Genomic DNA, 18,563 nt, shown 5'->3' with positions numbered 1-18,563 from the left:
TTTAACACTTTTAGAAGGTCTCTTCCTATAGGTCTATAATATATAACTAAACTATTCTAGTATGTAAAGTAAATAAGGTTTTAAAATGTTTAAGAAGCTTCATTTAAAATTAAATTAAAATATAGAGGCCCCCCCAGACTAGTGGCCAGGACCTGGGCAGTGTGAGTGCCACTGAAAATCAGCTTGCGTGCCACCTTTGGCATGTGTGCTGTAGGTTGCCTACCCCTGCCATAGTTTAACCTCCATTTTGTGGTTGTTTTTGCCCCCCCCCCCCCAAGCTCCCAGCCCACTTTAGGGGTGGCAAAAAATCCCACCTTGCCATGGCCAATCTGGCAATGAGGGACAAATTCCTTCCCAGCTGCCCGAGAAAGGAGCAACTAGCATAATTCTCATAGCAGAGCATGATGAAACCTTGTAATTTAGCTACTTTTGTGGGTGGGAGGGCAGATGCAGCTCAGCCTAGTCCAGGTGAAAAGGAGGCTTTTAGTCCATAGGCATGGGCACCTGGGGATCCGTGTCCTTGTGCTGACTTAGGGGACAAGGAGCGGGGGGGTTGGATGGGTTGGGGGTTTAAGGGGGCAGTCAGGGGCGGGAAGTGGGAGGGGGTGGATAGGAGGTGGGGGCCAGGCTGTTTGGGGAGGCACAGCCTTCCCTACCCGGCCCTCCAACCAGTTTTGCAACCCCAATGTGGCCCTCAGGCCAAAAAGTTTGCCCACCCCTGGATTAAGCACTTGAAAATCAGGCATAGCTGTCTCCAATTGGACACTGAAAACCTGAAGCATCAAAACATTAGTGAGAAACTTCTACAAGTTTGAAGTCCAGGGCTTTATTCCAGCAAATCATGTATGTGAACATGTGCTTAGCTTGTGGACTTCCCTAAGACTAGCTACATGCTTAAAGTTAAGCACATGCTTACATGATTGTTGGAGCAAGGTTAGCATGCTCAGCATTTTGCAGGCTTAAGCCATAACAACCCAATTCAGCTCTCATAAAAGTCAGTTGAAAGAATGCCATTGATTTCAGTATGTAAGGTCAGGCCCAAAAGACACTGTGTCAAGTAGAGCTTACTCCGGCACGCAGTCCTATTGAATGCCCCTCTCGCTGGGGCTGCTCACATGAGTAAGGGCAGCTCAGCATGAGTGAATGTTGTAACTGAACCCATAAACCCATGAAAATGATTAGCAGTTGTGAGGAAATTAAGAGGTCTTATACATATATTTGTTAGACTCGTGCATCCTTAGCCACATTTTTCATACTTTTTGATATTTGAAACTAATCACCCTTTCTCTCTCTGGAAGGGAAGTGGTGGCCTATGCCACTATTATTCTTTTTCTGTGGGAAGTCTAGTATTGTCTTGTCTAGGAAAGTAAAATCTCTTCGTGTAGTGTCCATAACTGCCATTAAGCTATTGTCCAAGTAACATGGGTTTTATTTTGAATTGTGATAATCAAATCTGCAGTGCCTCACTGTCCATGAAGCCTTACTACTGGGGGATTCTGCATGACTACGTGCCCACAGAAAATGCCCCCTCTGCAGAAGTCCGGTGCTTCCCTGCAGAAAACCGCAGGGGAGCAAAGGGAAACCAGGGGAGGGGTGGGGAAGACCATGGGGAAATTTTTTGCGGGGGGGGGGATTGCCCTCTCCAAAGAGAGGTGAGGTATGGGGGGGCACACAGGGTTATGTGCCATTGCCCCTCACTAACATTTCTGCAAGTGCAGAGCTGTCTAGCTGAAGGAGGCTTCCTCTCTGCTCTGCTGACTCTGCAGCTGAACACTGCCTCCTGGGTCCTAGTATCAGTCGGGCTCCCCTTCTGTGTGCTGGGAGCCTTCCTGTTTTCTGTGCAACAGTGAGTGTCCATGGTGGGTGTCCACTCTGAGTAAGGGTGGGTGGAGGAAATGATAGAAGGGGGCAAAGGTGTAGGGGGAAGAGACAATGGGGAAGGAAGGGGGTGTTGGATAGGGCAGGGGAGGGGAATGTGGGAGTGAGGAGAGGGAAATGGAGAAGGAAAAGGGAATCAGGGGGTTGTGGGAGGGAAGTGGGAGCCTGGCATGCAGCCTCCCCTTGGCAGCAGCTGGGGCTCCCCCGTTAAGCAGGCCCTTCAAACCCTCACCTTGACAAGCCCTACCGCCCTACACCTGGACCCCAGTGATGACTCCCACACTACTGATTCCCAGCCAACTGCACCTGGACCCCCAATCCATCAAGCCCCACTCCCCCAGCATCTGCCTCCCTACACTGAGCCCCTCACACGCTGACCTGCCCTGCTGAGACCCAAATACCTTCACCTGGATTCCCTGCAGAGTCCCATTGCCCCTGCACCCAGAACCGCCTAATGAGCCCCTGTGCATCCAGATCTCTCACTGAGCTTCCCGTGCCCAGATTGCCCCACATAGAAACCTCTCACCCCACACCTGGATCTGCCCACCGACACTAAGTCCCTCCACACTTGTACCCTGCTGGTCTGAGCCTACCCACCAATGCCCTGTTCACCTGGCGCAGAGGGGCAGGGCACCACACTGTTTCTGGGGCAGGCCCAACCCTTTCACTGTATCAGGGTCAGGTGCAGCTTCACTGCCAAGTCCCTGTACAGGAGGAGGTGGGGGCTTCAGGGTGATCTCCCACCTCAATGTAGTCAGCGGCTTGTGCTCCGCACTACCATGTGGGAGCCACATTTATTTAGTGACAAATAAAATTTGCCGAATTTTAAAATATTGTGTGCATAATTTTTAATTTTTTTGGTGCAGAATTTCCGCAGGAGTAACAAAGCACTTCCAACTATTATGGGTTATCTATAATAATTGAATGTGCAGAAAATAAGTGTTTATGTGGAAGAATAATTTCCTTTAGAGGTAGGGTCATGTATTTGTACAGCACTGAAACACAGTTATTGCTTGTGATTGAAAAAACTAAATAAACTTTTATCTCTTTTTGGCTTTGTTTGTGGTTATATTACTACAATCAGATATCACACCTTATATATCAACTCTCCATTTATATAATCAAATCTAACTGAAAACCCAAAACACCATTTATAGTTCATCCAAAACCAGAGATATTTTCACTCTGCCCCAGCTTGTGGTCTCTAGAATGTTTTAAAACACTTTGACAACACCATTTGAACCTTTGAGTAAATTTTTACAATACAGAATTAGATTATAAACTATAGTAACTGAGCCTATTTCCTCCCACCTTATGTACAGTAATCAAAATAAAAACAGTGTGTCGGAATAAATATGTATAAAGCATTGAACTAGGAAATCTCTGTTAAATCTTGTAAAAACAGTTTAAACTGGGATTTCTAACCACTGCAAACCTCTCAATATTAGATTAAGATTTGACGAGATTATATAGTGCAGTGAAAGTGCCTCATACACATTTAAAAATATTTCCATTCATAGCAAATGCCATAAAGACTACAGATTTTTCTCTCAAAAAATCAGCTTTGTTAATAACTGTAGTTCATACAATGCAAAAGGTTTGTATTTAAGTTGCCTCCATGTTATAAAAATGGTAATAAAACTGCATCTGTACGTTTGCTGCTGTATATTTCTTTTCAAGCGATCAGAGAATGTTTGCAGTTGGTAATAAATATTCAAGCACCTTGCAAATGTCCTACCAGTTCCCTTTGCTGATCTGTGTGTGCCTGTGGGACTAGAATAGGAATGCATAATTTAAATATAAATTGCCTGATTTGCATATACAATTAGTCAAGCTGCAGCTTTGATCGTAAGCAAAAATTATTGTCCTGTATTGCCACTTAGATAGAATTTTAATTCACCTTGAATATTCAAAGTAAATTAGGCCTTGGCTGTATAGTTGAAGGGTATGATTTTCCCCTTTCCCGATGCCCTCCCCACAAACAACATTTATGGTATAGTAATATAAAGGCATATTTTCAGCCTCATAAAAATAAAGGCATAAGTTTTATCTCTAATTTTATTTCTTTCCCTCTCCAAATCTTCAGTCTAAACATATCTTTTTGGATCAGAGACTATTTATTCATACATGTATGTACAGAGCCTACTTTAATAGGCACTAGTGTAACAGAAATAGGTATCATTTTGAACAGGTTCAAATGAAGTCAATATGTGTCATTTGGATTGTGCATTAGTACATTAAAATTAGGATTATTCATGATAAAACAATAATTTTTAAAAATTGCTTCTTTCAGTGATGCTACTATAACAAAGCAAATGACATCAAGTACTGGGATTACCCACTGCTAATGTAGAGCTCTAAACTGGGGAAAGTTGTGGATTTCCCACACTTGTATATACACGCACATATGTGAAATACTGAACAAAACCCAAAGTAACCGGAGCACATTTGTAACTCTTACATTTTTAATCTACAGTCAACCATTTTTATTAGGAATCTATGTTTTTAATTAGACAGAACATTTAATTAAGGTGCTTTTTAAGTGGATGAAACAATTAAATGCAAACACTTGAGTGAAACATGTCATAATTAGTTTTAATAGAGTGTTAATTGGTACTAGGTTTGCCAAGTTAATAATTACTGCTTATTAAATTTTCAATTAATCATTGTCATTTTGCTTTGAATAAAGATGAAAATTAGATAAACTAATTCAGGGGGAGGATGGTTTCCTTGTTAATTAGAACAGTTAATTTAAAAAAAAAATTACTTGTTTTAGTTGTCAGTTGAAAGCTTGTACATTAGTAAAATCGTTGCATTCTTCTTGCATCAAAAACTGAATAACCAATTCATGACAACTCCTGTTTTCTGGGGTAGCCTCGTAGAATGTATTACACAAATTCATACTGGATAATTTAATGCAATGGTTTATATCTGTCTAAGACAACACTAAGGCTCTGATTTTAACAAATCAGTTATGTACATGTTTGTGTGTGTGCCTACTTCCCATTGGCTTAAATGTGCTGAAGTGACTTGCTGAATCAGGGCCTAAGTCTTCAAAATATAAATGTTGGTTCGGAACAGAGATCAATTGGTAAGAACTAAAACAAAAAAGCAATGTGTTTAGACTCAAAACTGGAAACACTGCAACGTACCTTTTGCATTCGAAAGCTACATATTCAGAAAATGACTTTAGACACACTAAAGTTAGATTATCTGTTTATCAGTGACTTTGTTTTAAGAGGTGTATTAACTGAGCACCTTTTCATTATACTCTACATTGAGTTTTTATATACCAGAGAACCCATCAATGCCTTTAAGGGTGTGTATACCAATGTCCTGCCCTAGTTTACAGAAGCTTTAAAACCAGAATGTTACTTATTATTACACCACGACCTTGATACAGCACGACCTGATATAACACGAATTTGGTGGTAAAGCAGTGCTCCGGGGGCGGGGGGTGTGGAAGGCAGCTGCACACTCTGGCGGATCAAAGCAAGTTCAACATAATGCGGTTTCACCTGTAACACGATAAGATTTTTTGGCTCTCGAGGACAGCGTTATATCGAAGTAGAGGTGTATTAATTTATTATTTGTATTATTCTAGTTCCTAGAGCTAAAAATGTTCACAGTGTCATTTCTCAATTAGTTTCTTTCATAGAATTCTTTCATAAATCTAGTCCTATGCAGAAAAAATTTGTCAAGCAAAATATTCAAAAAGATACAAAAGGATAAATTGAAGATCAGAAACAGCTACACTTTTGTACTGCCCACCATTTACTATCTGAGCACTTTATGTACTCCTCAGATGATGGGGAAGTAGAAGGAGGGAATAGCTCAATGGTCATAGGGACTCAATTTCATCCTTATCTTACTTCCGGAAGTGATGAGGCATGCTATTAGCAGGGTATATGCTTCCTTTGTGCATTGTTCCCTCTAATCAAACAGTCCTGTACCAAACCTATTGTGCTGATGAAGACTTCTTGCCTTGTTTGTAGAGGAAGCAGTCAATGAAGTAAAACGTCAGGCGATGACAGAGTTGCAAAAGGCAGTGTCAGAGGCAGAACGGAAAGCCCACGACATGATCACTACAGAGAGAGCTAAAATGGAGCGCACTGTTGCAGAAGCCAAGCGACAGGCTGCAGAGGATGCATTAGCTGTTATCAATCAACAGGAAGATTCAAGTGAGGTAAGCAGTTCAGTAGGAGGCGAATCATCTCAAAGTTTACTCAGAAGTATACCAAAGCGGAGCCTTGTTATCAGAATTTGAATCCACCCAGCCACCTGCAATAAAGACTTAATACTCAATTTCTTTTTCATTTTTTTGTTTGTTTATCTTTGTCTAAGAACATAAGAATGACCATACTAGGTCAAACCAAAGGTCCATCTAGCCCAGTATCCTGTCTGCCAACTGGCCAGCAATTGTTTCAGAAGAGAAGTCTGAAATGGCTTTAAATTGATTGGTAGCAGGGGAATGAGGCAATAAGAATAATGCAGTGATGGGAATATAGTCTATATATTTTCCATTTACTTTAGATGTAAAATTAAAATACTTTAAAATAACACAATCTATTTAAAATTAGTGGTTGAAATAACATTCAATGAGCAATGATAAATAATGAAATTCTAATGTCCCCAAAATAAGTGACATTTATTTAGGCTTATAGCAAGGTAGCTAACATTTTGTTTACTTTTTTTTTTTTTTTTTTGCAAAGGGAGAGGGTTTGTGTAGACATGATCAGCACAAAACTAGATTCTGGAAGAAAAAAATGTGTATGCGGAGTTGCAAGAATGTTTCCGTAATTAGAATTTATTATTTCAGCTACAGAGATTATGTGTGAGCTGAAGGGCGGGACAAACAGCATCTGGCAAGAGAAAAATAGAATGAAAGAGCGACAAAGAGTAAAATAGGAATGAGCATGGTAAACCTCAATTCAGACTTAAACATGATAGTGGAAGCTTTGAATTCTTGTGGTATGGGACATATGGCAGCATATATAGCAGGAAGTCAGGAGTGAAAAAACAATAGTCTTATTGCCAGTGCTGAAGTGTTTTGGATATAATGAAATCTTATGTCATTTAGAGAAGAAAGAAACATTAACATCCGTGTGGAAAGGAAACTAATGATTAAAAATGCCCTTATAAATTGCTGCTAAATTTATGATAGCCACTTTAACAGCTATTTCAAAATAAAATATGGTAACCAGAGAACATTGCTCTCATAAACTATTGCTCTGATTGGGAGATGTTAAAAAAAATGTAGAAAAGCATGTTTTTATGCAAGTTCTATATCACAGGGAATTGGCAAACTAATAGGTATGTTGTATCGCATTATATATGAATGCATATTCATGTACATTATTGCAAAAGCATTTTAATTACTGCATTTGCTAGTAATGTAGACGAATGACTTAGGTTGAAGAGGTTCATATTATGGAGTTGCACCATGCTGAAAGAACTGGCAAAAATCACAGGCTGATAAATCAGTGGCATGCTGCAATACATAGCCATAATTTGAGGGAGCATAAGAATTTAATTCATACCAGACTTCTCTGGAGATGAAAGACCATTGTGGGAACATTGGATGCCCAGAGTTTTTCCATAATGTGTAACAGATGAATAACTCAAAGACAAAAGGAATTAATTTTGAGCATCTGAAAGTTTCTCAGGAAAAGAGAGACTAAGGGAAGTGTAGGCACCCTTTAAGTACTAAGTATTCCATTGCAGAATTAAATGCGACATAAATTCAAATTATTGGTATTTTGTAGCTAAGATATTCAAAGGCATTTTCCCCCTCATATATTCACATGAAGGGTATTTGTCTGACATGTTGTCTGACAGCTATGATCACTAAGCTGCTATCATTTTCATGTGTAAATACAAATGATTCCTATTATGAACGCTGAAATTCCAAAGGTAAATGACTAAGAGGAAATTGTAAAGTTAATCTGTTTAGTGAGTAAATGTACAGTAGCCGGGATCAATGCAACACCTGTTATCTGCCAATACACACAGACCATTCTCCCTCAAATAAATGTGCATCCAAAGGAATGCACGCTGGGCATTTTCATGCAAGTTCTCCTGCATTCCTGAATGGTAGCACTTCTGGCAGTGGCAACATAGGAACAGCCAGTTCTGTCTAACACTATAGTTTCATTTCAAGAGGTATTGTTTACTAGTATGTTAATTGCCTAGAAATATATATTTAAAAAGTTTTCCTTTAGCCTGGATCCAAAGGGATGTGGATAAAAAGTATATCCATTCTACCCCGGAGCCTGTGAATAAACATTATTTGCAGGCCTCTAAATTCATCCCATCTCCAGTCAACTGGCAAGCATCCTGGCAAGATCAAACCAGACTTTAAAAATCTATTTGAAAAACAAATCTAGTGGCCTGGTCCTGCAGTCTTCACTCAGGCAATGCATTGTAAGTAACGGTCCCTTTTTGGAGACAGGGTGGCTAAGTGGATGAACTTTCTGTGTGCCACATTAGAGATCTGAGGCCAAATCCTAACCCTACTGCAATGGTGTATGGGAACCATACCTATCTTATAGTTTATGTAGTCTAGCAGTGTCCATTATAAGCTTCTATTTTCAGTTGCTTGTAATTTTACCAAACTGTAGCCCCTTGGGGTAAAATTTACTCTCTGTTGGAATGAATTTTTTTTTTAAGGTTCTGTAAAAATGGTTCAGCCATTTCCAAGAATGAGGTTAGTGGAAAATAGGTAGTTTTTCCCATGTTGATGCATGTTTACAACTTTTTTCCTTTTTGGAAAAGATTTAGGTCCTTTAGGGTTCAAAGGAAAAACTTGAAATTTGTTATGGGTCAGAGAGGAATCTTTTGATCTTTCCGTGAGAATCCATCCTATTTTGGACAGATCTAAAGATATAAACCTCAGTACATTTCTGTGTTCAGTAGAACCTGTTAGAGGCATGTTGCTAAAACCTCTAAAATTACATATGTACTGTACGTGCTTCAGCCAGACACAACTCATTGTGTGCTAAGTGCACTGAGCATGCTCCTAGGCACAGATCTCTAGGCAGCAAGTTGTTGTTGCTCCCACCCGTTAGGCATACAGGAAGGCAAGGTGAACACATGACGGGACTAAATTCTAATCACATCTCTTTCCACTAACTGCTGGTGAACTGGTGTTAATTCTGTGTACTTCACAGCCCTTATAATTAGAGCCCTGCATAGATACAAAATTTGCATCTGCATTCGATCCACAATCCACAAAAATGATCCGTGGATATCCGCAATCCTTGGATGTTGATATCCATGGATATAAAGCAGATATTACTGGATTTTCAGGTCTCTACTAACAGCTCCACAGGTCACCGTGCACCAGTAATGTAAGGCTGTGCCAAGCCCCCACTTCTCCCTAGAGACCTCCTGCCCTACCACTCAGCCACTCTATCCGCTCCATACCTCCTTCCCCACTCCAGGAAGGGAGGCTACAACCCTGGGCCCTCATGTGCAGCGCCGCCCTCCCAGGCGCAGGCTTGGATACCTCTATGCAGCTACAGCAGCTCTAATGCACGCAGACCCAGCCAGGACAGACAACGGTAACAACTATTGTCCTCACAGCATCTGCCGCTGCCACATGCTAGTTTAAATTACAACCACACCTCTTTCAAAATGGCGCTTTGCTCACCGGGAGAGAGCACACACCCCTCTGGGAGTTGTAGTTTTCCTCCTCTGTCTAAGCAAGCTGGGGACTATAACTCCTAGAATACTCAGCAGGATATTGCCGCTGCAGCATGATTCAGAGAGGTGAGCTGGAGCCTGATGGTTGGGTGACATGTGGTGAGTGTGTGCTGCAGAGCCCTGAGCGGATACAAAATTTGTATCTGCATCCAAGCTGCGAGCCACAAAAACGGTTTGTGGATATCTGCATCCGTGGATGTGGATATAAAGCGGATATTTAGAAGACTGCAGATGAGATCAGTGTAGGGCCACATTAATCAGCTATGCTCTGTCCATGACTGGGAAAAATTCTCTCAATGGCAGCTCCACTCCTTTGGCCCCTGTACACCACTGGAGTGGGGTTAGGATTTGACCTCAGATCCCTAAGCTGGCAGCAGGGCCACCCAGAGGGCGGGGCAAGTGGGGCAATTTTCCCCGGGCCCCACAGGGGCCCCCACAAGAGTTTTCAGGGCCCCCCATGAGAGTTTTCAGCAGATCTTTAGCAGCAGGTCCTTCAGTGCCACTGAACACGCCCGGATCGAGTGAAGGACCCCACGCTGAAGACCCAGAGCTGCTGCTTCTTCAGCGGCAGGGGCTCCTTCCGCTCCGGGTCTTCTGGGGCAATTCGGTAGTAGGTCCTTCGCTCGCTCCGGGACCCATCACCGAAGTGTCCCGAAGACCCAGAGTGGAAGGACCCCCGCCACCAAAGACCCAAGGTCCCCTGAATCCTCTGGGTAGCCCTGGCTGACAGCCACACATTTTATCCACTCAGCCACCTTTTCTCCTTACAATGCATTTATATATTGTCTGGCACAATGGCGCCCTGGCCTGGTTGAGGCAATGTGGTGCTACTGCAATATAAATGCTTAATGGTAAAATATATGCACCTGACTGTGCTCTCTGTAACCACTTGCACACATGTCCTTCCTGAGCCAGGAACAGAGCATATGGGCTAAGGTTTCTGATTCCCTACATTCCTCCACTGTCGAACACATAGTTGTACAAATCACTGAACAAGGTCTGGTTCACATCCCTCTCTGGTGCCTGGTCCACATAGAGGATAACAGCCTACTCCTGCTACTAAACTATGCCAGGTATACGCTGTAGATACAATTGCCTGGGTTCCAATGCTGCTGATGACCCAGTTGAGGGGGAAATGGAGTCAATATGATTTCACACAATGGAATTTGTTTTTTCAATTGCTAAGAACATTCAGGCTGTTAAGTAAAAATCCCCAAAGTTAAGATATGCCAATTTTAAGGTTGCTCATACAACTTGTGGTTCCTGAGAGCATATGCAATACGATACAGTCTTTTACTACACGATCATATACTATTTGATCTCCCAATGGGCATTTCCTAACATTTCAGTGTTTGATTTTAGAACCTTTAACATTTGTATTAAGTCTTGGAGCAAACTACCCTGGCATAGCTTTTTTATAATAGTAAAACCTCAGAGTTACAGACACCTCAGGAATGGAGGTTATCCATAACTCTGAAATGTTCTTTATCTCTGAACAAAGTGCAGTTCGGGCTCCAGTTCCAGCAGCTGATACTCCAAGCCAGGTTCCATCAGCAGCTGAGCTCCCTCCTCAGTGTGGGCAGCTTCCTTGCAGGCAGCTTCTTTCCCTGGGTCAGACTGCAACCTTGTCCCCCTTCCGGCCCAGGGTGTGTGGGGAAAACAGACCCCAGTGCTGCTCCTGCTCTGCCAGCTGCCTTGGGCTTGCAGTCCCAGCGTCTTCACTTCTATATATAAGTGGCTGCCCCATGCGTAGGAGAGGGGGCTAAAATAGGGGAAGGGGGACGGGCAGCCCAGATGTGCCTACCTTTAAGATTGTGGCACAGTACAGTACTTGTATTTGTTGTTTTTTTGTTGTTGTTGTTTGTTGTTTTGTCTCTGCTGCTGCCTAATTGGTTACATCCTGTTTTACCAGTCAGTCTGCAACTCTGGTGTTCGTATCTCTGATGCTGTACTGCATACTATAATCACCCCAGGACTTTGTTAGGGTTTCCAGAGGCTTTTAAGACCAACCAAACAAGAAAAATGACTGCTTTACAAGAGAATAGAACCAAGTTGAACAATGAGCTGAGGAGAGTAAAGCAATGGGAGTTGCAGGCAGTGAGAGGAGATTCAACAGTAAAAGTTAAGTTCCTCAACAATGAGGAAGAAGAAATAACCAGCAAAGATACGATGTGGGGGAAGTAACCAGTCAAGACCACCCATCTCATTAAAGTGAACTTATTGTCATGTACTCTCATTAATCTAGTAATGTGAAACCAAACACTGTGGGAAGTGCTGACTAGGGATTGACAGGGGAGTGTGATGGAGGAGAGGATCTCAGTTTTAAGAAGTGGCCCACAATATTTTGAGAAATGTGAGACACATAGCATTATAGTATTTCTTTGGTACTTTTTGCTTTTGTTTAAATTGTTCTTATTTACTGAGTAATGCCATTACTTCAGTGCCTATATTGTATTTAAAATGGAAGCTCTCCTTAAACCTTGAGATTGGCTTGCACTCATCTGGCTTTTTTTATGGGGATAGTTCCAAGGAATTGTACACATCCTGGGATGGAAGTGAACCATAGCCTCTTAGGGAGAATGTGTTTAAAAGCAAAAAGACAGAAGCAGGCCTACCTGTCAGCATGACTATTTCAGAACCGCAAATTATTTCTTTACTACTTCCTTACAATTACAGAAAAGGAAACTACGCAAAGGATGATCCGTTCATTGGTAGCTGATTTGGCTAAGAACCAAAACATATGTGAGCAGCTAATCTTTAATGACTGCCGTGCTTGCTTTGGCTGTAACATACTGTTGTGCAAATCAGTTTTAATAGTAAGGGTGAACAGCTTAGCAAAGAGACATAGTAAATTTACTGGCCAGATTATTGAAAATATTAAAACATCTGTCTCTGCTCCAGTATAAAATGCCACTGAAAAATCTAACACTCACGGTGTTCTTCCCCACTCTTAAGGGGAAAAAACATGGATATGATAGTTCACTCCAGTTGAAGCAGATGCTTTTTTTGTTGAGACATCTGCTTAGATAAAACAAACGTGTAACTGGTCCAACACTGCGTTTAAGGATTGTGTAGGGTTAAGGCTTGTTTACATTATCGAGTTGTGTGTCTGAATTATTACACTTATATGACATGCTTGTGAACACAAAGGGGCCTGGTCTATGCTGACTGGTCAATTGTGGTCAGGATTGCATCACCTAACTTGACACTTCATACTCATGTTTGAACCATAAAAGGTAATGTACACAAGCCTGATATCTATGCCTGTTGCACACTAAACACATTCATATGCTAATGTATTTTATTTGTGGTGGTCGCAGCTTGGATTTCTAAACAATAAAACATCAATGGCTCAGGTAAACCCTGAGTACTTAGCTATCACCTGTTACTTAATCCCAGACTTCTGCAGCTTGGAGACAATTTTGCATGTGGTGGTGTATTTTGGCACCTTTAAAATTCCTACCTATTGTGGCTATGTGACGTAGGAACACAAACCGCATAGACTTTCAATGGGACTTGGATGGATTTTTAATAAGTGCCTAGGTCCCATTCAAAATCAATGGCACTTTGTATTGCTTAGTCGCACTGGCACTTTTGAAAATCATCCCCCATGATGATAAGTGCTATATAAATAAACCTAATGTATTTGTGTACATCCTTTATTTCCTGGGTGGACTGTCTCATGGCCTTCTTAAACACCATTGTGCAATCAGTAATCCATGCATATTCTCTTTTTCTCTTTATTGATTAACTTTTAGTGCAGGCTTTTAGGTTTCCCCGTACTCTCCAGTAGGTGCATTATTGTTACTCCCTCCAGGCAATACCAAGAAATCTGGGCTCTTAACATAGCTAGGCTTAACACTGCAGTATTATTTGCCTTTCGTGGGAAAGTGGACAATGTCAGAAACTTTGTTAAAGGTGACTCTGCACAATATGGCACCATATTTTGATATTTCAAAGTAGATCAACTTTTAACATCTTAAAATACTTTTTTTTTGAGTCTCAACAGGAAATAGAAGAGCAAAGCACATAGTATAATAATGGAAATATTCAAAAAAGACGGCTAGTTATGGCAAGAGTGTTGAGCAAAATGGCTTGCCAAACGCAATGTGTTAGCAAACATTCAGCCTCAGTGCTAGAGATCTCCAAGGTCTCCTTTGTTGACAAAGCCAAAAAAGACTCAGAGTTATTAGCTGCATGTAGCTGTTGAAGTAATGCACTGCCAAGGATTTTGGAGAGTAGGAATCTACACAAATTTTAAACAGTGATGGAGCAATTGTTTGTCTATAAGACATGGGCTAATGGAACAGCAAAAGTAGGAAGTCTGATGGGTTCTGCAACCTTTGTGGGAGAGAAGGTTGACACATTTCTGCTCACCGAACTTCATGGAAAAGTAGAATTGCACAGGATGGACAACTGGGACTATAAACTCATAGACTTTAAGCTCAGAAGGGACCATTATAAATCATCTAGTCTGACCTCCTGCACAATGCAGGCCACAGAATCTCACCCACCCACTCCTGCAACAAACCCCTAACCTATGTCTGAATGATTAAAGTCCTCAAATTGTGGTTTGAAGACCTCAAGCTGCAGAGAATCCTCCAGCAAATGACCCATGCCCCATGCTGCAGAGGAAGGTGAAAAACCTCGAGGGCCTCTGCCAATCTTCCCTGGAGGAAAATTACTTCCCGACCCCAAATATGGCAAACAGTTAAACCCTGAGCATGTGGGAAAGACTCACCAGCCAGCACCCAGGAGAGAATTCTCTTTAGTAACTCAGATCCCACCCCATCTAACATCCCATCACAGACTACGGGGCATACTCACCTGCTGATAATCAAAGATCAGTTGCCAAATTAATTGCCAAAATTAGGCTATCCCATCATACCATCCCCTCCATAAACTTATCAAGCTTAGTCCTAAAGCCAGATATGTCTTTTGCCCCCACTAATCCCCTTGGAAGGCTGTTCCAGAATTTCACTCCTTCGTCTAATTTCAAGTAATGACTCTTTTTCCTGGTTGATATTTTCAATTAGCAGTAAGTGCTACTAGAGCCATGCAGTACAGAAGTAAGAGTGTAACTATGGATACAGTAGGTGTAATACAATTTGTGGAGATATACCCAAGCTAGCTTTCATATAGCTAGCTCAGGTACTGGTAGCACTGAAGCTGCTTTAGTGTGAGCTAGCCGTGTGAGTAATTGCCCAGGGTTTCTGGTGAGCTTCTACAGCCTGCGCTGAAGAGACTTCACTGCTCCAGTGCTCAAGTTAATTATATTAAAGGTACCTCATGTATGTCTACACGAGCTGCAGTCACATTGTATAATATTGCTCAAACCTTCATTCTATAAAAGCTGTTTGAAGCTGATTAATCTTGAAAATAAAGTACATCAGAACCAGGAAGAGGATTAGTTTTGGTCCAAGACTTTTCACTTTGAGAGTTGAGGAAGATGTAGTGAATGTTATTCTGGAAGATGAAAATGGGCTTAGATTCAAGGCCAGATCCTCATTCAGCCAAACTCCATTAAGTCAATCCATCCTTGGAGTCAGTGAAACAAAATTGAATTACATAGGCTGAAAATCTGGCCTTCTGTGTATAGCCTAACTCAGGGGTACCCAACGTGGTGCCCGCAGGCGCCGTGGCGCCCACGGGGGCATCTAAATGCGTCCACGTCCTGGCTGGCAGTTGAGCATCTGCCGAAATGCCGTCGAATTTCTGCGGCGACGCCTCTGGATGATGCCGCTTGCTGCTGACAAGCAGTGTCATCGAGAGGCGTCGCCGTCAAAATGTTGCTAAAATTCGGCCGCATTTTGGTGGATGCTCGACTGCTGCCACAGTCCTTCATCTGGCGCCTGCCAGACAAAAAGGCTGGGGATCACTGGCCTAACTAATGCACAAGGAGTCTAAGGTCCCTATGATCCAGTCATTACAGTATTAGGATACATCTGGAACTCAGTACAAAACAAGAACTGGTGTTGCAGTACATTAGGCCAGTACTGAAGGGGTTGTATAAAAGATGAAATCACATTAAAAATCCATAGCTGCATTGGTTGCTTTATTTAAATACATAAACTTTGCTCAATTTCATATAAACACATTATGTTACCATATGGATTGTAGCATGACATAGCACTGGTTCCTTGATATGTATTCCCAGATAACAATGGTGAGGTCTGTACTATTCTGTAAAAGAAGCCCTTGTGGGACCAGTGGATTGTATGCTACAAAATACAGCTAATGTGGCAATGCTAGTCTCCTCATGAATGCGCACTTGTTGCCAATTTACACAGAAAGACTGTTCTTTAGTACTTTTAAATACAATAATTTGGTACATAAATGGAGGTGCAAGAATTTTAAAATGAATTTTATGTGCATTTATTCTCACAATTAGACTGAAGTTGTAAAGTCCTGTTGAATTATAACTGATACATGCAGTGGACAAAAGCACATACCAGACAATGTAGGGACACATTCGGTAACTGCTTATAAAGCGTTGATTTAGAGCTGTACAGCGACTAAGAGTTTTAATAAAATCTAGCACCCATATAGCACTTTATTTGTTCAAAGCATTGCAGAGATTTAATTATTAAAATAGCCAGTTCAACAAAATACTCATAAGATGTAAGTGACTTTTTCTATCATCAAAATGCATTTTGGGACAGCTGGTTGCATCGTGACATTGTGGCTTCAGCCTGAGAGTTTGTAACATCCTACTATGCAATTTACAAGAGACAAGCATAGTGCTTAATTTGTAATGAAAGAGGCGATGGGACTCAAGCAATTTTTTTACTTTCATAACTGATGCAGCAAGCCCAGAGGTGCCAGAGCTATGAACTGCCAAGCCTAGAGATGCCGGGGCTCAGCCCTAGCAACCCCTGGCACAAATTAAGCACTGGACAAGCACTTCTGCTCAGGTAGAATCTAGCACATCAAGTTCAAAACAAGTCCAACAAGGGAGGCAAAAAAGAGAATTTAAGAAAACTTGGCTTTTATTTGTTGAGTAGAAACTTGACTACATAGAGGCTACATTTTCCGGCACCAAATTTTTTTACAATGAGTATACCCAGTACTGCAATCAAACCTGCACTAAAAGACTTGTGCACCTTTAGAGAACCCTGCTGATTTCAGTGGTACTGCATGTGGGCTAACTGGTCTTCCCATGAAGGTCTGCTTAGAGAATCAGGACCCTTTTTTTGCATAGGGAATGAACAAGAATACTCAATTCTGCGATTCTAAAAATCACTTTAACCAAACAAGTTGGGTTATTGCCAGTTCAGCAGTAACTGTGCAATCACATTCCAGATAGAATTGTACGCCGTTTATTGCTGTGTACACAATTACAAAAGTCATTTGTATTGAAGTTACTTTTCATTGTGGTGACAAAAAAAGTGTGCTTGTTTAAAAAAAAAGAAGTTAAAATGCATTTAAAAATATAGTGAAGCTATCCAGTCTGGATGGCAGTAATGTGGTGATACCACTCCAGAACTGGACTGAGTCTAAGCAAAATTAACCAGAGATCATGAACACTGAATCAAAACCAGGTGATGCCAGACACGGAGTCTGAATTTCCAACAGTTTAACTACCAAAAACATCTGTTTCTGTGTGTTTGTAATTCCACCTTTTTTAAAAAGTGTTTTAAAAGATGTGAGCAATTTTACAAATTAAAAAAAAAACAGTCCCTAGCACATGTATTTGTAATTACCTCGTTTAGTCTGTGTGTTTAATCAGTTTGAATTGAGAATGCCATGTACATCTGATTTCAATCTGAAGGAGCCAGTGAGCATTGGACAGTTACTCTTCTTGCATCTGCCAGAATATTCCTGCGCCAAAAAGGGATAGAACTAATACCAGGTTATTTTCTAAAGAAGCCACTTGACTCCAATTAAATGTTTAATTTCCTTAAAGTATTGTTTTGGATTTAAGTCTTTGTTCTGTTCTGTAATTGGGATTTTTTGTATGTAGTTTAGGAATATCACTTGTAGGTTGGATGTGCTCCAGCATCCAGCTGGCATTGCAAGGGACTGTAGGGAAGTGAACGACATATTCTGTGGTTGCTACTCTTTGAGTAGGACTCAAAGCGCAGAGTTCGTGGATGTGGTTCTGTCCGGTTTTATTCCTGATAAAGATATCAATGGCATTTGAAAAGCGAGGGATTTTTTAAATGTATAGTCTTGCCTTCTTGATGTACAATAAGAGGCTTGGAAACTCTGTGTCTATCAGGCTGCTGTGATGTTCTGTAAAGTGGGCCAAATTGTGAAGTCCTTCCCAGGCAAAAATTCTATTGACTCAATTGATGGGAACTGAGTAAGGATTTTGTCCTTTGGCCTGTTGCTGTCTACTGTGTGATAGCCTCTTAGGCTCTGTGCAAAGATTTAGGCATGCCGTTAACGTGGGGCAGTGAGTGGACCAATTTGAGTCCAGTAAGACTACTCACTTGCTCAAAGTTAAGCATGTGCCAAAGGGTACATCTACACAGCACACACCTTATACCAGCACATAGATTACATACACTGCACACACCCCAAGCACTAGTATACATAGCAGCATAGATGGTGAGGCACTGCTTAGACAAGTAGCATAGAAACACACCAGAACCATGGGCATATGTACAGGGCTCTGCTTACCCAAGCAGTGCCTCCCTTGTCGACACTGCTGTTTTTAGCAGTGTATTGTTCCGTAGCCTCCCTGCTGCTGGGGTCTTGCCTTTCCACAGGGAAAGACTCTGGCAGTGGAGAAAGGCTCTGGCATTGGGGGAGGCAGCAGAGAAAGGCTCTGGTAGCTCCCCACTGCCTCCCCCCTGGCAGAGCCTTTCATGGCTGCATATTGCTACTCATAGCAGTGTGGATGCAGCCAGCTTTTCACTGTGGTGTGAAGCTACACATAACCTACCCACTGCTGCTCATTGTGTGCTGCACGCATACAGATACATAGCCTAAGTCTTTGCAGGATTGGGGTTTTACCTGTGATGTATATTCTTTCC

The 18,563-nt window shown here is 41.7% G+C and overlaps 1 protein-coding gene across 7 annotated transcripts in view; it reads left to right on the top strand.

Annotated features, from left to right (window-relative positions):
- Positions 1 to 18,563, top strand: part of RUNX1T1 (RUNX1 partner transcriptional co-repressor 1) — a 150,557-nt gene that overhangs the window by 127,459 nt on the left and 4,535 nt on the right. For all 7 annotated transcript variants that reach the window (XM_030553442.1, XM_030553441.1, XM_030553439.1 and 4 more), the window contains one exon: positions 5,874 to 6,064. In XM_030553442.1, coding sequence (XP_030409302.1) covers positions 5,874 to 6,064 — 191 coding nt within the window. The remainder of the gene's footprint in view (positions 1 to 5,873; positions 6,065 to 18,563) is intronic.

This window comes from Gopherus evgoodei, chromosome 2 (genome assembly GCF_007399415.2).
Source record: "Gopherus evgoodei ecotype Sinaloan lineage chromosome 2, rGopEvg1_v1.p, whole genome shotgun sequence".
Classification (NCBI taxonomy): domain Eukaryota; kingdom Metazoa; phylum Chordata; order Testudines; family Testudinidae; genus Gopherus; species Gopherus evgoodei.
The sequence above is the reverse complement of the archived record's forward strand: the minus strand, read 5'-3'. Positions and strand labels throughout refer to the sequence as shown.